General features: G+C 55.1%; 2 protein-coding genes across 22 annotated transcripts in view; one reads left to right on the top strand and one right to left on the bottom strand.

The window, feature by feature from the left end:
* Window positions 1-6,977, top strand: part of PHF21A (PHD finger protein 21A) — a 172,737-nt gene extending 165,760 nt beyond the window's left edge. For all 18 annotated transcript variants that reach the window (XM_037166081.2, XM_037166083.2, XM_037166079.2 and 15 more), the window contains 4 exons: window positions 2,620-2,775; window positions 4,601-4,676; window positions 5,023-5,126; window positions 6,428-6,977. In XM_037166081.2, the coding sequence (XP_037021976.1) occupies window positions 2,620-2,775; window positions 4,601-4,676; window positions 5,023-5,126; window positions 6,428-6,685 (594 nt within the window). In that variant the 3' untranslated portion in view covers window positions 6,686-6,977. The remainder of the gene's footprint in view (window positions 1-2,619; window positions 2,776-4,600; window positions 4,677-5,022; window positions 5,127-6,427) is intronic.
* Window positions 6,978-11,186: 4,209 nt separating this feature from the next.
* LARGE2 (LARGE xylosyl- and glucuronyltransferase 2) lies at window positions 11,187-16,716 on the bottom strand. 4 transcript variants are annotated; one of them, XM_037166075.2, is made up of 15 exons: window positions 16,597-16,716; window positions 16,360-16,503; window positions 16,169-16,278; window positions 15,758-15,840; window positions 15,469-15,592; window positions 15,034-15,205; window positions 14,800-14,904; window positions 14,259-14,371; window positions 14,062-14,187; window positions 13,816-13,971; window positions 13,531-13,691; window positions 12,863-13,141; window positions 12,395-12,544; window positions 12,110-12,305; window positions 11,187-11,873 (listed from the first exon to the last, which is right to left on the bottom strand). In XM_037166075.2, exons 2-15 carry the CDS (start codon window positions 16,439-16,441, stop codon window positions 11,676-11,678), a joined length of 2,055 nt encoding a protein of 684 aa, XP_037021970.2. In that variant the 5' UTR covers window positions 16,442-16,503; window positions 16,597-16,716; the 3' UTR covers window positions 11,187-11,675. The 4 variants fall into 4 exon arrangements, with proteins under 4 accessions (XP_037021970.2, XP_037021969.2, XP_037021971.2 ...); XM_037166074.2 differs by having other exon boundaries at window positions 16,169-16,503; XM_037166076.2 differs by lacking the exon at window positions 14,800-14,904 and having other exon boundaries at window positions 16,169-16,503.
* Between the last annotated feature and the right edge of the window lie 2,474 nt (window positions 16,717-19,190).

Genomic DNA, 19,190 nt, shown 5'->3' with positions numbered 1-19,190 from the left:
CCATTATTAAAACTGACACACGGGGCTCCGTGTTTTGCTGCGGGCGGCAGAAGCCCCAACAACATTAATTAAACAGCAACAGCTGAAAGGCAGGCATTTCCTGGAGATCAATAACCATCTAGAGGAATTGCTAATACAAGACTCAGCTGGGCACTGATCCTCAGGATGTACCTTGTTGCCACTATCATCATTTTTATGAGAAGGGAAGACATGTCGACACAGTTACACAATTTTTTTTAGCAAATGGTGAAGTTGCAGTTGATAGAACCAGGGTGTTTCTAAAAAGTATATGTCGTCAGCTCCTAGCAAAAAGAATCACAGGTCAGCCACCTTTCTTCTTACCATTTAGCTTACGGTCATGATTTGGTGAGTCACCAGAGCCCAAGCTCTTCTGGGACAGCATCTCTGTGGAGCCGCCTCTGCTCTGGCACAGCACAGAACCAGTTCTGTGCGGATGAAATTCGTATCTTACCATTTTATATTCATTTCTGTGGGCAGCAGTTCTCTGGTGGAGGCCCTGAGACTCTTTCAGAGGGTCCATAAAATCTAAACTGTTTTCCTGTCGGTGCCCCACCAGTCTTCCAGTTCCACGCACATTCTCAGGCGTGAATGGTGGCATTTTCCAGACGCCGTGTGACAGGGGGACGGCTAGCGGGGAGGGCTCCATGTGTCCTGGGGTTTCAGAGTGTTCCAGTGCACCGTTCTCACAGCTTTCTGTGGTTCTGTCATTACTTCAAAACTGAACACTTTTAAACTTCTAACACAGTAAATATCAATATATATAACCGCCGTAAGCAAAAGCTCCTTGAGGTCCTTAGTAAAGTAAGAGCGTAATGGGGACCCTGACACCAAAAAGATTAAGACCTGCTGCAGTGAAGAGGGTAGAAGTCTGTTTCTCTTCCTTTGGCAACTGGAAAGGAATTTTGTAATTTTTATTTTATGTCCTTTCTGCCCTCCACTTCCTCACGTTCTCCTGATTCAGGAGCAGAGGAGAGTGAGCAGGAACGCCTTAGCCAACTAGCCCCTCTGAGTAGAATGTCCAGTTTGTCTTCTCTACTGCGTCACTGCTAATTTCGTCTGTGATGCATGCGAAACACTCTTAAGCCCTAGGATTTTCACCAACTCTCAAAGACACAGGCTTACAACAGGGGGCTAAGGCTTAAGAAAGACCAGCTCTCTAGAGAAGGACACCCCAGCCTGGTGTTAAGGATGAAGACAGAGGTGCAGGTTGCTGGCGGGATGGGCCGCTGCTCTGTCGGTGCTGGTGGGTGAGCTGCCACAGTGCGTTCTCAGGCAGCGCTCTTGTATCTGGGCTGAGTATGTTTTTCACTGCCCAGAGGTAACATTTTCTTACTAAGCCAGGTTAAAATCCAACCACACTCTGATTATCTGATAACTTTCTGAGCTGGTTTTCTAGGCTGCTGGACACCCTAGTGAATTATACAGCAAGTTTCCTTTCCTAGAAAAAATTGTGGGTCTGGGAAGGTGTGCTCCGTCCGCGGTGGTGGTTGGGGGGGTGTAAGCTTGGAAGGGAGAAGTGAGCATTACTGTCTGCACCACCACTTCCTGTGCATAGTTTCTGACTTAGGCCTTTTGGCAGAATAGCCTAGAAGTCTAAACCAGCACCTTGGAAGTGAAAAGGAGTCTGGTCCCCACTGTGGCACTGCCTTTGCTGGCTCACCTCTGACATGTCCCCTCAGCCTTCCCGTCCCTGGCGTCTTCATCAGCAGTGTTGATTCTGTCCAGAGACGAGGTCAGGGATTGACTCGCTGAAAAAGACCTATTTAATCCCTCTTTTTCTTCTTCAGTGTTCTCCAAATTTTAAATAGACCTGCTTTTTTTTTTTTCTCACGGTGCCTTCTGTACAGATGGCTCCAGCTGACGTGCCTGGGCACTGGTGCTCATGGAGCAGGTTGGGCAGGCGGACGCACAGAGGCGCTCTTCTCTGCGCACCTGGTGCGGTAGTTTGCCGGGCAGGCTACAGCCGCCCAGAATAGAACAGTCCGCTGAACAACAAATGCCAAATACTTGTTTTAAGACACAATATTGTCAGCTGTTGTCTTGGCTTTTAAATCCTTTGTATTAGAAAGCTTATGTCAGTTTAATTGGCTCCTGACTTAATCTTCTCCCATTTGAAATTTCACTGTATTTTTTTCTCCCTCAGCAAAGGGCTTAGTCAAATTCCATTTCTTGTCTGTTGTTGTTCCCAGTCCTTCTAAATTTCCTCCAGAAACGATAGGTAATGAGAACCGTTGGTGTACTTGTTTTTAGAGCACTTCGACGGACGGGTTTCAGTGTCTCACACTCTCTGACTGGGTCGGGCTCCAGCAAAACGTGATCAGTGCCGTCACCTACAGAGTTAACTGTGGCCCGGTGACTGCAGAGCTTTTCTATAAAGTGCTGGAAAATTAAGAAGTCTGCCCCTGCCCAGGGAACCTCGGCTGTGTGGGGCAGGCGGGGGCTTGTGCCATTTGTGCTTTTCTTGAATACTCATGTGTGTAGCATGTTGGGGTGCAGAGCGAATTGTCCTGAAGCAGTTGTATGTGTCCAGAATGTCCATGTTAGCGTTCACACTTTACCTTTTCGTCCTTTCTCTTACCTTTCTTCTCAATTTCGTAGGGTGATATCCACGAGGATTTTTGCAGCGTTTGCAGAAAAAGCGGCCAGCTGCTGATGTGTGACACGTGCTCCCGAGTGTACCACCTGGACTGCTTAGACCCGCCTCTGAAGACCATCCCCAAGGGCATGTGGATCTGTCCGCGATGCCAGGACCAGGTATTGGGGGCTGGGCAGGGCATGGGGCCGAGAAGGGGAGAGACAGCGCAGTCCAGAGGCCTTCCCTTTCCCTCTGAGCTGGGGGATGGTGCCTCGGCCTGCCGAGGTTTTCTGCCCGCTATGTACAAGTGGAAACACTCTCACTGCTTCCCTTTATTTGAAAAGACTTACCTTCCCATTACCTTGGCCCTTAAAAGTCCATAAAAGTTTCTGCTTCATTCTCTTAAGAATGGGCCAAACCTAGGCTGTGGTTTTGAAACTCTCTTGAAAATAAAATTCTTCAATGACAGTGCTCGATTGATTGTTTCATTCAGATAACAAGTGCCACTTTTAGCCCATGTCACCATCAGGGTCAGAGAACCAGCTGCAAAGTGCTGTCTCAGTATTTCATGGACTCAGAAGGCAAGTGTAGAATCGTGCACTGTGTAGTGAAAGGGATACATTCTGAGAAATGTCATTAGGTGGCTTTTGTCACGTGAACATCACAGAGTGCACTTTCACGTACCTGGCTGTGCCGCACACCCAGGCTGCATGGTGCAGCCGCTGCTCCCGGGCTACAGGCTGCAGCACGTCGCCGCCCGAACAACAGGAGGCTACATCGAGCACAAGAGAACGTGATACAGTCGAAAGACACGGTAGCCACAAGACATACGGGGCTGCTGCCAGCGTAACAGGGCGCACTGCTTTACAGCGAAGTTCTTGTTTTTAAGAAATAGAAGTGTATACTCTAAAATAGTAACAAATAGATAGTATAGCAAATACATGAACAGTAACATAGTTGTCTGTTATCATCATCAAGTATTATGTACTGCACATACGTGTGTGTGCTTTACTTTTGTACAACCGGCCGTGCAGTAGATTGGTTACACCGGCAGCACCACAGACACGTGAGGAATATGTGTTCCATGATGTTACAACAGCTATAATGTCACTAGGCAATAGGAGTTCGCCAGCTCCATCAGAACCTTATGGGACCACTGAGGTGTACGTGGTCTGCCATGGCCAGACATTGCCGCACATGACTGTATTATTAGCTGTCCCCACCTCTTCCCCCCTTTCTGTTCAGTTTCTGACTTCTCTTTCTCAACTCTCCATGCGTATTAAGGTTTTCATTATAAGTGATCTGAAGCCTTTTCTGGAGGTAGGCAAATTTTAAATAATAAATAAGCAGGCAGTAGCTCAACAGATATTGGGGTCCTGCTCAGTGTTTTGGAATTCTGATTGGAGAGAGTGCTGGGTTTCCCTTCTTAATCTTTGTCTTCTTCCTGCTGTCTCCCCAGTGTAGTTAGCAGAGACAGTTCTCTCTGTTCTCTCCCAGTTTCCTCTTGGTGACCCTCTGGTCATTTTCTACAGGGAGCCTAGATTATACCTTAGTATACAGAGCTGAAGCTTTATTGCCTCAGTCAGGCAGTCTTTGGGGGATATGTAAAGCTAAGACAGGCAGCCGGTATGAGGTCAAGGACGAAACTGCCATGCCTGTGGACATCATGCAGACTTGCAGCTTATGCTGGTGGTTCTGGCTACGGGGAGTCATTGGGGCTACACGGCATGTATGGAAAGATAAGAGTGCCCAACCAAGTCCCAGCCTCTCTCTAAGCTGGGACTCAGGTAGCTTGGTTCTTCCTGCTTCACACCTCATTCTCTTAGGCTGACATCTGGAAGTTTGTAGTCCAGAAACTAGAGACCATGGTTTTGCCACCATATCATTCCTGGATTTTTGTCTGCCAGTAGCTGCAAAAACTTACCGCCACCATTGCTTGTAATTTACACAGTGGATGTGCATCTATGCCTCCTTCTCAAGGTAAAAGTCTAAAAATCTTTTCAGATGCTGAAGAAGGAAGAAGCAATTCCATGGCCTGGAACTCTAGCAATTGTTCATTCCTATATCGCCTACAAAGCAGGTAGAGTTACCCATCACCCCTTTTGTGTAATCTTCCCTTGTTTAAAAAAGTTACTCAAAGGAAGTATTGCTTTGTTTTCAGAAGGAAATTTAAAGTTAAAAATGAAAAGCTTTTAGTGAATGAAGGGGAAAGTTGTGTAGCCCTTTCTTGGGAAGGAAAAATGGAAAGCATATCCTGTGCACGTAAAACCAGGGCCCAGCCCATGACAGCTTCCCCCACCTGCAGTGTCCAGGGGGTGTCTGGTGGGCGGGGTCCATGCACAGCTGCGGCGCCCAGTCATTCTGAACACAGTGGCCTTTTCGAGGAATTTATTGTTAAAAACAGTTCCCTTTTTTTTTTTTTTCAGCAAAAGAAGAAGAGAAACAGAAGTTACTTAAATGGAGTTCAGATTTAAAACAAGAAAGAGAACAACTAGAGCAGAAGGTGAAACAGCTCAGCAATTCTATAAGTGTAAGTAGACCCTGTGCCTTCAGTGATAAATGCAAGAGATAATAGAACTTCCCATGTAAATAACAGTTCCTGTGGCTCCCAAGGCTGGTTCAGATTCTTTAGCTGATTAACACAGTCAACTTGGGCAGATATGAAGTTTGCCTCTAGTTAGAGTTGGCCCTCAGGTACAGGAGGCCAGGGGTAAATACGGTGCCTCAACCAAGCTCTGGAACATCCTTCTGATTTTGGTCTGAGAGCAAGAATTTTCCATCTCCCGGCTGAAGAGGTAGATCAGCAGTGACAGCAGTGTAGCCGCCATGCCTGCGCGCTCCTGAGCGTGTTTGGGAGGAGTGTGGAGCCTCACCTGACACTGGGCAGATGCAGACCAGGTCCCCACACACGCACCTTCCTGGTCGCCTGAGCCTGTGGGTCCATCCACGTGGCCCTTCCCTTTCACCCTTTCTTCCACTCCATGCTGTTTACATTTGCAGGTTTTCCTGATCAGCCTGAGGAAGAGGGGTTTCTAGAAACAAGTATGGAAGTAAATACTGCCCAGCCCTCCCTGTCCAGGTGGGAGAGAGAGTTGTATTTGTAACAGGGATTCAGGGGCTCCTCCCAACAGGAGCAAGTCCTTTTCCGATGAGTAGGTGCCCCTCATTGGAGCGAGGTGGCCTCAGCCCTCACAGACACCAGGCGGTGTCCTGGATTTGGTGACAGTTGAGCTGTCCCACTAACCTGCTTTCCCTCCCCACCGTGCAGGTTTCCCATCTCTTTCCCAGCCTAGAACAGAAGCCAACAGATGTGAGAGGCTGAGTGCAAATGACTACAAGTGAGCGAGCAGAAGGGGTTCTGTTGGCCGAAGTCTGATTCTAAACATCTCTGTCCGGCCCCAGGCTCTGCCTCTAAGTTCTTGCTGCCTGAGTGATCCTTGGTGCCCCTGGCTGGTTTCCTACTCTGGGAAGCTCAGTCTGATCTGCAGTCTGTTAGCACCCATCAGCACGGTGGGAAAGACTGCCAGAGCAGCTTCAGCCCAGCTGTGGGGACTTTGTTTTTGAAACGACTTTTATTTTGTAGTATTAGAATGGGAATTCACCTTTGGTTTTAAGTCCTAGTGTCAAGTACAGTTGGCTTTTAAACTACTCGTTTGCTCTCTCTCTCTTGCCCCCGGGGCCTCCCCCTTCCTTGGGTAGTAGCGTTCACTCCAGTGTGGAGAACAGGGCTAGGGGCTGCGCGCCAGCCAGCGAGGATCCTCGGTCCCGCAGAGGCTGGCGGGCCAGTCAGCACACTGCAGGCTCAGAGCACCACCCTTCTCGTTGCTGCAGAAATGCATGGAAATGAAGAACAGCATCCTGGCCCGACAGAAGGAGATGCACAGCTCCCTGGAGAAGGTAAAACAGCTGATCCGCCTCATCCATGGCATCGACCTCTCCAGACCTGTGGACTCTGAGGCCACCGTGGGGGCCATCTCCAACGGCCCGGACTGCACCCCCCCTGCCAGCGCCGCCACCTCCACGCCGGCCCCCTCCCCCTCCTCTCAGAGCTGCACAGCGAACTGTAATCAGGGGGAAGAGACTAAATAACAGAGCCCTGCTAAGAGAAGCCACGGGATCCCGGCGGCAAGGAGAGCGAAACACTGAAGACTCTAGAAAAGCAAAGCCGGATTTCTTCTGGAAAGTACGGAATTCTTTTGGTTCTTTGGTTCCAGAGAGAGAGAAGATGCTTGTGCCAGGTGGCACCAGAGTTTGCCAATTGATCCTTCTTATTCTGTGTGTACATGCAAAGATTGGACCATGTTACATGAAATAGTGCCAGCTGGAGGTTTTTTGCCAGCACCATGCCAAGTGAAATAATATATTTACTCTCTCTATTATACACCAGTGTGTGCCTGCAGCAGCCTCCACAGCCACCATGGGTTTGTTTTCGTTTCGTTGGGTGGGGAGCGGGGACGGGCGGAGGGAGGAGAGCAGGTTTCAGATCCTTATTTGCCGAGCCGTTCGTTTAGGTAGAGAAGACGAGTCCAAAGAGTGTGTGGGCTTCTCCTGTTTCTAAACTCTCACTACTATAAAACCAAAAAAAGAAAATCGAGATTTAACCAACCCCAGTGCCCGGAGGAGGGACGGGGAGGGAATGGGAGGGAGCCGGGGTGGGAAAAGCATATCAAACAAGCAGTATTTCTTATTGTCTGTGGTGGGCCCCAGCGCGCGGAGAGGCGGACACCGAGAACCACTGGGGTTCTTCTCCCGAGCGCCCCACTCCCCCGCCGTGGGCGCCCCGCCACTCCCCAGGTTCCCTGCGTTGGCAGATTGGCGCGCAGCCGTGGGTGATGGGTTCCTTCCCTCTCCAAGAACAAGCAGAGCCAGGCTCAGCGGCCCTTGCCCAGGGCGGGGAAGAAGGGTGTGTCGAGGAAGGAAAAAACGGTGGATCAGTGATTTTACTTGAAAACAAGCTCCATCCCTTTTCTATATTTATAAGAAAGAAGATCCTGAGCGAAGCAGCGCGCGACCCAGGTGTGTGTGAATTGAATGGAGACATTTCTCTTTTTTTTTTCCAATTTTTGTTTTTGTTCTTTTTTCCTTTTAAAACAAAAGTTTTATTTTGTTATCTGTTTTACTTTTTTGGTAACAAAAACTAAACTAAGGCATAGCAAAGCTGTTTTCAGGCTGACGGTCCAGTTGAGGTCGCCGAGGCCTTGCATGGTAGAGTAGGAGCCGTAGCGTCAGTGAGGTCCAGTGAGTCCGTGTGAGTCCGTGTGTCACCGTTCGGGACACCGTTTTTTTTTATGCAAGGGCAGAATCTTTGTATCTGGGGAAAAAACAACAACAACTTTTTTTTTTAATTAAAAGAGAAAATAAAAGATATTGAGGTCTTCCTAGTGTTACTTAAATTAAGATCAAGGTAAGAAACATTGTAAAAAAATACAAAAGTGCTATTTGTTTCCTAAAAACAGTGATTTCTATTAAAAAGGTGTCAGAACTGGAGAAAATGCTGTGTAGTTATAATTTTTTAGCACAGAACCTGCTGATCATGATGACATTTGCTGTGTTTGTATCTCGAGACTGTTGGGCTAGTCTCCATGATTTCTGACCTCGGACGGCTGCGGCCCTGCCAGGCAGGCACGGGGCTCTCCCGCCGCTCCCCTCCTCAGAAAGACCGCCCTCTCTTCTCGGTGCAGGGGTCTGGGCTTCTGTCGTTGAAGCCCAAGTGGAGTGTGGATGGTATCAGGGCCCTACCCACTGTCCCCTCGGATTCTGCTAGAGCAAAAGGCTGGTGCCTACATAAGATCCCTTCCTTTGGTGCTGCTCTTGGTCTTTCAGCCACCAGCATTTCGAGTGCCTGGGGGACGGCTCAGAAGGAAATGGGCAGTGAGGCTCGTTGGCGCCCAGGCACCCTGCCTTGTGGGAGGGCGCAGGGGGCACACTGGCCGCATGGCCCGTGGTGCTTAGAACGAACAAAGGAATGAGATTTCTTAAGGTTACATGGTGTTTCTGAGACAGCCCCAGGGTGGCCTTTGTGTCTGTCTTGCCTTTGAAGAGAGGTCTGAATTCCCGGCCCCTTGCTCAGCCTGCTGGCTCCAGGCCCCAGAGATGGAGTTTTCTCCACTTTGCCCGCCCACAAGCTTCCTGGGTGACTTTTGGCTGGAATCTGTGCTTACCTTGGCTTGGCCCGTCTCCCTCTTTTAGAAATCAGGCTTCCAAAAGGCTCGGACCATTTCTGTCATCTTGCCTTGTGGGAAATGGCTTTTGTCAGGTGTGTGTTCCCGCTGGAGTCCTCTGCCCATTGTGCACCTGGCCAGCGGGAGGGAGGCAGAGGCTGTGGGCCCCAAGCCCTCCCAGCGTGTGTCTCCCCAGCCAGCCCACCCCATGCCTCCTCACAGCCAGAGTCCGGGAGGGGCAGAGAAGGTCCCATTGTTTTCTCCCTCACCAGTTAGCCCCAGAGAGACAAAGATGGATCCTGAAAGCAAGTGCGACAGACACCTCTTGGGTGAAAGGAGTCTCACCTCTACCAGCGATTCTCATTCATCGCCCCAGGGAGGTGACGAGAGGCCAATGAGAGTGGCTGCACAGGCCTCGGAGTCAGGCCCTGGCTGAGGGGTTGTCTGGGGGGGACAGAGAGGAGCTCCCTTTCTTCACACAGAAACCAAGGTGCTATGTTTAGCCAGGGAGCCGTGTCTGGTCGGGAACAGCTGGCCGAGGCGCAGAGCCCAGTGGCAGGCCACGGGCCTGTCTCAGGACTCTCCCACTCCACTTGTCGGGGCAGCGGGTTGCCAACGCTACCTTCCTTCTTGAGAGAAGTTGGGAAACCAACCATCACAGAGGCCTTCGCTCAGGAAGGAGCTGCCTGAGGATTTCTGGGTGGGGGCAAAGCTGGGAATGGACCCGTGTGTGGTCCGCTGCTGGGAGCAGGCCCCTCTGACTGTGCCTAGGGCTGGGATGTAGATTCTTCCTAAAGTTCAGATAGGAGCCATTTGGGGAGTCAGCTAGCGTGGGGTCCAAAAATGCATCCCTGCCCCAAATCCACATTCTGGACTCAAATTTCAAAGCATCTTACCGCAAGGAAAAGCCCACAGTCACCGGCTCCCTTTCTGCCCCCGTCCTGCCAAGGGAAGCCCCCCGTCTGTCCCCCAGACCTGTGGTGCCTGTGCCCACCTGAGACACACACGCACGACTCCCACCCCTCCCACTCTTCCTCTCCCCACACCTGAGCATAGTGGCAGACAAATCGGAGACGGCCTGGCCTTGCAGTCACCTCAGAGGCCCTGCTCTGCTGGTTTGGAACCAGGGAGCCGCCCACCCGCCCCATGATGGGAGCCATTGTTAATCCTGTGGCTCAGGCAGCTCCGTGCCCTGCAGGCAGTGAGGTCATGCTACTGTCATCTTCTCCTCCATCTTCAGCTCACCTTCTTGCCAACGTGGCCAGCAGGTCCTTTTTCCCTCGTGGAGCCTGCTGGGTCTTGTCTCTCCTCTGCCGAGCTCATCCGGAGTTCTGCTTCCTTCCTTCCATATCAGGCCCTTGGGGCAAAGCTACTGGCTGTACCTGGCAGGGAGCAGTGTATGGGGCCAAGGCAGCCTCCAGCTGGCACCGTCTGAGTGCCCAGTTTCCCTCCAGCAGGACGACCACTCTGCCCCTGCTACTGCTTGGCTCAGTGGGTGGCAGGAATGGGCACAGCTGCTCCCCCCACGCTTCCCCCAGCAGGGTGGCTGTTTCCCACTCATCTGTGTGTAGTTGCCTCTCTGCCGTCTCCCACACTTCTGTCCTGGGGCCCGCAGAGCCTCCTTGGCCTCTCGCTCCCAGGGGACACAGCACCCAGAGTGGTTTCCTCCCCTCACTCCCTTCTAGGGTGTGGTCTTTCTTACTTATCCAAAGGGCTTCATAGGAGACTTTTACTCCCGGGGCAAAAGTCTCTTGGGATGGTAGGATGGACAGTGGCCCAGGCATGTTTTCCAGGCTCTGGGTTCTCCAGATTCCAAGGCTTCTGTCGGGTGGAAGCAGCCTTGCTCTCTGTGAGCGACTGTGGGCCTCGCCCCCACCCCTGGGCTGGGCACCCTTGGCAGGACACAGGAGGCCCATTCTCATCTGACTTAGAGCCATCCTCGGTGTCAGCACCTTGCCAAGAAGGGAGAAAGATGGCTCCCGAGATGGCTGGGACCTTCCCACAAATGTGAATGGGAAGAAACTAGGAGTTACCCCTGCTGAGAGCCAGGGTGGAACTCTTAGAAACAGCCCCTTTAAAGAGAGAGCAGAGCTCACGAATCCCACTGGCTCCCTCTTGCCACAAGGCCCTTCTTGAACCCTGAAGACTCCACTGTCCCCCACCACAGCCTTTGGCCCCTGCCCCTCCTTCCAGTGTCGTTGGGTCCTCGGCCCGAGTAAGCTGCAGCCAGGCAGGACAGGACAGGCAGCCAGAGGTCAGCAAGCTCTGAGCAGAAAGGAGCCGGCCAGCCCCCAACCTGTCTCTTGTCCGCGCCCTTTGTGATTTCAGTCTTGGTAGAACTTGTATTTGGAGTTTTGTGCTTCAAAGTTTTTGTTTTTGTTTGTTTGATTTTTGTTTTGAGGGGGTGGGGGGGGATACAGAGCAGCTGATCAATTTGTATTTATTTATTTTAACATTTTACTAAATAAAGCCAAATAAAGTCTCTTGGCCTCATGGTGTTGGGTTTGAGGTGCGGGGAGGGTGGGCGAGACACCCCAGTCCCAGCCCGGCGTGGGGGGGTAGGGGGACTGGGTCCTCTTACGACTCAGGAAAGACTCAGGACCCCCAGGCACCTCCCTGGGATCACAGATACCCTCATGCCCCAAACGAAGAAAAACATGAAACATCTTTTAACATTACTTAGAAAAAAGGATGCAGAGTTGAGGATGGGGAACTGGCCCCAAACCAGCTGGGGCAGAGGGAGACCAGAGGCCCAGGTCTACAAGAGCAGCAACGGGAGGCTCCCAGGCCCCACCCCACATGCTCCACTGCAGCCCTTCCCAGAGACCTTAAATAATTTAAATAACGGAGAGTGTGAGGGCCAAGGCCAAGGGCAGGGTCAAGCCACACAGGCCCAGACTTGGGAGGTCAGGAGGGCCTCAGGGCTGCCGCAGGGCAGTGAGGTATTTGAGGGCAGCAGCCCCATAGCGGCGGGACAGGTCCTGGTGGAACTCCTCCTTGAGGGCCTGCAGGCAGTCGCGGTAGGTGGTGCTGGAGCGGAAGCGGGAGATGTCAAGGCTTGGGGTGTGTGGCAGGTGGATGGCAAAGGCCTCTGGCAGCACCAGGAGCTCATACTCCTGCGGGGGCAGGACAGACCGATGGTCAGGGCCTGGGCCGGAGGATGGGGAACAGGCTTATCTCATAGGCTCTAGGAGCCAAAGCCAGGCCAAAGGGCAACTGCTTTCAGTTCTGCAGAAGGTGGGACTTGTAGTAGTGCTGCCTAGCGGTGCAGTGTGCCACGGTGAGACATAGTGAGCTCCCAGGGCCTAGAGGTATTCAAACCAAAGCTGGAGGCAACAAGGATCCCGCTCACCTGTGCATCCAGCTCCACAATGTGGGCCACCTTGTTCCAGCCAAAGCCCACGAAGCGGGGGTCGTAGCGGGGACAGTCACGAGGCACCACCACATAGGGCTCGTAGTCAGCTGCCCACTGCACGCGGTACGGGGCCTGAGCCTCCCTCCAGCGGGCATAGTCTGTGGGCGCATGACCCCGAGGCCACTCGTGGTACCTGAGGGCAGGGAGCCAGGCTGAGGCTAGGAGCTCGTGGGTGGTGGGGGCTGGTGGGGGGGATGGGGACAGAGCAGTGGCCTTCCCTACCTGAAGGTGTAAAGAGAGCCAGCGTCCAGCAAGGCCAGTAGTTCAGCCTTGGAACTGGGGAAGCTGAAATGGTAGTGCAGGGTCTCGAAGGCAGGCACCACCAGAGCTGCCTTCCGCCCACTGCCCAGCTGCAGCTGCTTGATGGAGGCCCTGAGGGGAGAGCACTGTCAACAGGTCTGCCCCCCAGCACAGGACCTGGTGACCCTACTGCTTTCGGTAGCCAGAGGACCCGACTTGCACAGGTTAGCTCTCCCTCCTGCCCTGTAGCAGATAGACGTGAGTGGCTGCTACGGGAGGCAGGCCCCAGCCCGCACCTCTCTGGCAGCCCAGGGGAAGGGTGTGGCCCCCTGTGGCATTTCACAGAGGACCCTGAGGCTCAGGAGCCGGGACACAGTTGCCTGGGGCCCAGCAGGTGGCCCCAACCCTGGGCACACCCACCCACACACGGTTCCTCTGACTCTCGCCCACCTGAGGTAGTCGTAGAGGGAGTGGGCAGGCAGGAAGTCAATATCACTGAGGAAGACATAAGGCGTGAGGGCCTGGGCCAAGGCCACATTGCGAATCTGGTTGATGGGGTAGAGGGGCCCCTCACGGTACACCACGTGGTAGGCCACGTCCTTCCGGGCAGAGAGCACCGCCGAGGCCTCGACGAAACGCAGGAACTGCTGGGCCTCTGCGTCTGTCAGATACAAGCCCAGGCTCATGGGGCCCGGCCAGTGTCTGCACAGGGCTTCCAGCACCTGCAGCCTGGGGTGAGGGGCGTGGTCAGCCCGGTGAGAGCGGGAGTGCCTCCCAGCTTAGCTGCGGACACCCCTGAAGCACTTTTTGAGCTGGTCTTATTTCATCTTCACAGCTACCCCTGACGGTGGGTACTTTCTCATTTGACAGATGAGAAAACTGAGGGCCAGAGACAGGAAGACTTGCCCGCAGTCCCACAACTACGGAGGGGAATTTCCAGGTGTCTGATAGATTCCCAAATCCCACGCCCTTTCCACCAAGTCCAGTGTCTCCAACTTCTGGGAATCCCCAGGCATCAGGCACTGGGAGTCCTTCCTTCTACCAAATGTAACCTGCCTCTCAAAATGCCCAGTCTCAGCCCATGCCGTGCTCTCTGGGGCTGCCCTCAGCCTCCTCACCGGTCCAAGGAGAGCTGGGCCACAAGGGTGACATCATAGGGCCCGGGGGGTGGTGGCTCATGGGGCAGAAAAGTGATGTGCACACGGTGCATGGTGAGCTGCTGCTGCCGGAATGCAAGGCAGGCGTCCTCCTCGCTGAGCTGTGCCAGGGCCTGCTGCAACTGAGGGGGTCGGGGGTGGGAGGACCAGGGCCAGGGCAGGAGGACAAGGTCCCATCCCAGGCTGGGTCACACCAGAGCAGAGAGGAACAGTCTCCCCAGTGCAAGGGAAGGCTCAGCCTCTCACCTGCTCAGCCTGCGGTGGCAGCGGGCTGGGACACCCAAAGAGCTCTCTCCGCAACAGGTTCCCATCGTACTCCAGGAAGGTCAGGTGGAGGGTGCGGAAGAATTCCACGTGCTTGTTCTTCACACGTAGCTTCTTTGGTGAGTTCCAGTGGATCACCTGAGACCCGGCACGGTGTCCGTGGGGGGATGGCACAGGACTCCCCATTCTTGGCCCACAACTACCGCTCAGCTCCCCACCCACACTCACCTTGATGTCAGCCGCCTCCAGGTAGCAGCGCTCCGCCAGCGTGTGGTCCGACAGCTGCACATTCCAGATGCAGGGCAGGGGCTGCACCAGTCCCGGATGCCCCTTGATTACGGCATTGAAGATGTCCTGGACAGAGACAGCCATCTCACCTTGGCCCTGACCCTGTGCGCCCCCGCCCCCACAAGGCTCCCCCAGACCTGGTCAGCCAGGGAGGTGGCGGGCAGGGCGAGGAGCTCCTGTGTAGCCATCAGCTTCCATATCTGCTCCCAGCCAGCCTGCCGAAGCCGGTCCAGCCGCAGGAGGATCACACCTGCCCACGGGGAGAAGTTGTCATCCCCACCTGGAATAACCCAGCTCTTGGGGCCAGTGGTCATGAAGGTGACTTTGGGGTGTTTATTTTTTTGACTTACTGGCATTTTCTGTCAGACATGAGCATGGACAATCCCTGTCAATACCCAAACCTCAGCTTACAGAGCACAGCCATCTTCTCACTCAGGAATCCTGGGGCTGATAAAATCCCCATTTAATGGAAGAGAAAACTGAGACACAAAAACTGAGGCTCAGTTTTTTGGCATGAGCCAAAGTGACTTGGCCCAAGTCATCAGCCATGGTTGACACTCTTTTCTGGCTCTTCTCCCAGTGTTCTGTCCACAGCACTATTCTTCCTGGAGGGCTTCCTAGTATTCTGTGCCCGGCCCAGTCCCTGGAGCCACCCGCCCACCTCATCACTGTCCCCACCTGTGTTAAACCCCCGGCCCAAGGCGGGCCAGGGCTTGTGGTTCCTCCAGAGGTTGCCCAGGTACCAGTTGCTCTGGTTCTCCACGAGACCGATCGCCTGCTCATCTGGGAGGGGAGGGCACGAGGGAGCTGCCTAAGGCTGCCACTGGGCCTGTGCTGAGGGCTAGGCCACAGGGGGGGCTTGGGCGGGTCTGGGAGGGGTGGTTGGCTGGGGTAAGGCTCCAGGCCTCTCACCAGAAAAGTGAACGAAGAGTGCCCAGAGCTCTGCAATGTCAGAGGCGAAGGTGACATCGGTGTCTAGGACAATAACTCGAGCCAGGTCAGGCGGCAGGACGCCAGGCAGGACTAGCTTCATTAGCCCGTAGAGGCCGGAGTAGTGTTTGTTGGGGATCCAGGAGACCTGGGGCTGTGGGTGGGAAGGGCAGGGTCTGAGCTGGCAGAGAAGGGTCCGTGAGCACTAGACCACACCCTGGGTGACTCGGGGTGGCAGGGAGAAGAGGTGAGCCCCAGGAGGGGTGAGGGATTTGAGCTTCAGAGGTGTGGTGGGAGTGGGGGTTCCAGGCAACACTACCCTCTCCTCCCCTGGCCCCCTGGCCCTGGGAGGAAGGAGAAGGCTGGGGGCGGGGCTGGGGGCGGGGCTGGGGGGTGCACAAGGGCCAGGGCTCCTGCCTTGAGCTCATCAGCGTCGTAGAAGCTGACCCTGACAGCGGGCACCATCCACGTGTGGAAGAGCGTCTCCAGAATGCTCCTGGCGACGGCATCAGTCACCAGGTGGAGGCGCAGTGGGTTTTTCCTTGGGGAGGGACAGGGGAGGAAAGCTGGGAAGGACCTGAAGGAACGACCTGGGAAAAGCCCCACCCCAAGAGGCTCTGAAGTGGAAACACCAACTCTGTGATTCTGCTCAAGACTTTGTTCTGTTCCCCACTTCTGGCCCCCCACCGCCAACACCTGGCCCTACCTGTAGAAGAGCATGGACTTCACCAGCGTGATTACATCTCGGCTGCTCTTATGTCCTGCACACACGATTGCCACGTGCAAGAGCTGGGGGAGAGACGCTGAGGTTGGCAGCAGCCCCCTTCAGCACTAGATGGTGAGGACCCGCGGTTGGGCCGGCCTGGCCTAGGGCAGCGTAGCCCCACCAGGCATCGGGGCTAGGGAAGAGTGGTGGGGCGCGATGGTCCACCACCGTCATTTCCCCAGTGGGGAAACATACTGGTCCAAGGGGAGGTGCGAACTCGAGGCGGCCCTAGCTGGCTGGTCAGTGCCAGAGCTAACACCAGGTGTTACGATTCCCGTAAGCGCCCAGGTGGCGGGGCCGGGCTGAGCGGCGGCCCCGGGATTCCCGCCACCAGAGGCCGCGCACACCTACCTCGCACTTGGGAGGCAGCGGCAGTGGCGGGATGCAGTCCGAGTGGTTGTGGCCCCGGTGGTCCACCTGCGGGCCTCCGTCGAGGTCAGCAGTTCCCCGTGGACGCCCGTCTAGGGGAATACGTGGCGTCAGCACACAGGGGAAGGCTCTGGAGCCTCCCCGCTCGCGGCGCTCACACTCCAGATCCTCGCGGAACAGGAAGAATCCAAAAAGAAGCAGCAACAGCAGCAGCGCGGCGGCCCCCAGCGCCCGGGGGCGCCCTCGGGGCAGCATAGCAGGCTGCGGGGTCTCTCAGGGCGGGGCGCGGCCCCGGGCTGCGGACTCCATCGCGGGCCCTACGAACCCGGGAGGGAGAGAGGAGGGTCGGCCTTGGGGCAGCGGGGCCCGACGGACGCCCTGTCCGCTCCCGCGCTGAGTCGCCACCTCACCTATTCCAGCTGCTTGGGAACTCGGACCTTACTCTTCCAGAAGCCGGCCAGGGTGCAGGAGGTAGGGGGGCGGGGTGGAGAGGGGTGGCGGTATAGGCCAGACCCGTCCGAGCGGGAGCCGGCCCCGCCCCCAACCTGGGTTCAGGTTTCATCTCCGCTTGGCTAAACCTGAAGGGGCGGGGAGACCCCCCAGGGGGAGCGTCCCTGGCCCCGCCCCTGCTCGGGCATAGGACCTTCCCCAGGCAGCGCGGGAGGAACCCAAGGAAGCCTCAGGACTGCTGGAGGAAATCAGGGGCCGCAGACGGGGAAGGCCTAGTCCCCTCTACCTGCTCTGAGCCCATCCCCCTCTAGATTGCTCCGGGGGCCCCATTGCCTCTGAACCTCCCTCTGGGGGAGGGGCTGTGACCCCGGGCCCTGGATGAAAGAGACTGCCGCCGAAGTAAGGGGGCTGGAATGCCAGCCCCGAAGGTCAGGGACACCTGCTCTGGGGACAGGAGGCGGGGACATCTGCTCTGGGGACAGGGGGTGGGGCTGGCTGACAGCACCTGAGCCCTGCCTTCCTCCATGCTCTCTAATCCAGTCCACCCCTGACTCCGCACCCCGTCTACCCAGCTCAGTCCTGGTGTTCCGGCCTGGCCCAGCGGGGGCTGGGACAAAATGTCTTCGTAGGGGTTGTCCCTTGCTTAGGAGCTGGCGAGAGACCTCAGTGACTGGGGTGACCTGGGCCGACCATGTAGGGCCTGGGATCCCTGACCCTTGCCTAGACAGTGTAGATTGTGCCCAGCACTGGTCTGGATCTCCTCCTCCCCACACCTCGGCGGGCACCACCTGACCTCCGCCCGGGGGCGGGGTGGTGGGTGCTGTGGACCATGAAGGGCAGACACTGTCGACTGCGTGTGTGTGCTCGGTGCCCGGCCCTGTGCTGCATGGTTGCACAAACCGCATCACCGTTAACCCTCACGTCAGTCTTGTGACACAGGCGTTACCCTCCGCCAGAGGTGTGCAAGTGACCCGTTAGTCCACTCCGGGGCTTCTCCCCCAGGCGCCACTCTGCCGGCAGTTTCCTGCCACCCTCCCTAAGGGTTCCTGCCTCGGGATTTGCCCTGGGCGCTCCTTCTGCCTGGATTCTGCCAAGATTCTCACAAAGCCTGCACCTCCTTCCACATCTTTAGGTTTATTTTCTTCCTGTCTCGAACTTCGACCTTGTTGACTTGTTGGTAACCTGTCTCTCCCCCTCTCCCCCAGTAGGTGGCTGCTCATGGGACTGGGTCCCCAGCACCCAGTCAGGGCCTGGCACAAACCAAGCGCTTAGTGAGTTTGTGCTGATGGGTAGATACTTCCTGGACCGACCATGGCATATATGTGCCCCTTCTTCTTTATCCATTCATTTGTTGATGGACTCAAAGTTTGCTCCCATATCCTGGCTGGTGTGCATAATGCTGCTGTGAACATAAGGGTGTATATGTCTTCTCCATTGGGTGTTTGTTGTTTCTGCAGATTAAATACTCAGAAGTGAAATTGCTGGGTCTTTCTTTGTCTCTGGTAATATAGCTATTGTTTTAAAGTCTGTTTTGTCTGGTAGAAATAGTGCTCCCTGAGCTTTTGTTTGTTTCCACTTTATTAAATATTGTTTTCATCCCTTTAAAAAAATAAGTTTGTGCTGAAAGTGGATGGAACCTACTGGGCCTCACCCTGACGTGGAAAAGGCTGGGTCTTTTAGCCCAACATCCAGCTATAAAAAGTGAGGGCCCGAGGGACCCCTAAGTTCCCCAAAATCTGTGGCAAAGCCCCCCCAGCCTGAGACCCTCAGGTCTCCTCCTCTGAGAGTCTAGGATGCCTTTCTCAGGGAGACGGAGGTCTGCAAGGAAGGCTGGGCTTTGGGATTTTGGAAGCCAGGGGCAATGGTTGTCATGGAGACTGATGGCAGCTCCTGTATATCTGGGCATCGAGAGGAGATGAGAGGATGTAAGGGCCACCCAAGCATCTGGAGCTTTGAGTATCCAGCCCCCTAACCCCCATCGCTAGTCTGGAGCTGGGGTGGGGGTGGGTCAATCCCTCTGCAAGCCCCTCAAAGGAGACTGTCTTCAGTGGGGGTTAAATGTGAGGGAGCAGGTAGGGCACACAGTCAGGGCCTGGCAAGGGAGTTTGTGTGTGTGTGGGGGGGGGGCCAGGGGGAGGCTGGGTCAGCACCTGGGTCTGCAGAGGGACTGGTCAGTTACAGTGCTGGCCCCATCCCTTGCAACTTTACCATTCAGGGGGAATTGAGGTGTGAGATGCCTGCTGGGCCTCCAAGAGGCTCTTCTGGGGTATGGAGGGGAAAGCGATACTTGTCTTTATATGAGCATAAAGAGGGTGCTGGTCTTCTAGGCCTGAGGCCTGGCTTGTCCCAGCTCTGCCCAGGACTTTGCTGTGTGACCTTGAACCAGGCAGGATCCCTCTCTGGGTCTCAGTGTCTTCATCTGTACCTATTGGACTGGTTTAGCTCTCTTCCCCTGTGGCTCAGGGCAGAATTAAGGAGGGGACACCCAGCCCAATCTGCCCAGAGGCCCTTCCAGCCCAGCTGGATGACCAAATCTAGGCAGGGACCTAGCAGG

Source organism: Artibeus jamaicensis, unplaced genomic scaffold (assembly GCF_021234435.1).
Source record: "Artibeus jamaicensis isolate MK-2021 breed Jamaican fruit bat unplaced genomic scaffold, CSHL_Jam_final contig_797, whole genome shotgun sequence".
Taxonomy (NCBI): domain Eukaryota; kingdom Metazoa; phylum Chordata; class Mammalia; order Chiroptera; family Phyllostomidae; genus Artibeus; species Artibeus jamaicensis.
Note: the sequence above shows the minus strand (reverse complement) of the source record. Positions and strands in the feature narration are given on the sequence as shown.

What these genes read in the sequence shown, in the direction of transcription:
- LARGE2 (XM_037166074.2), bottom strand. Translation starts at nt 16,441, where the DNA reads ATGCTGCCCCGAGGGCGCCCCCGGGCGCTGGGGGCCGCCGCGCTGCTG. An exon ending in TGGAGGCGGCTGACATCAAG is followed by an intron (nt 13,972 to 14,061) that starts GTGAGTGTGGGT and finishes GCCGGGTCTCAG; the next exon opens with GTGATCCACTGGAACTCACC. An exon ending in TGCCACCGCAGGCTGAGCAG is followed by an intron (nt 13,692 to 13,815) that starts GTGAGAGGCTGA and finishes CGACCCCCTCAG; the next exon opens with TTGCAGCAGGCCCTGGCACA.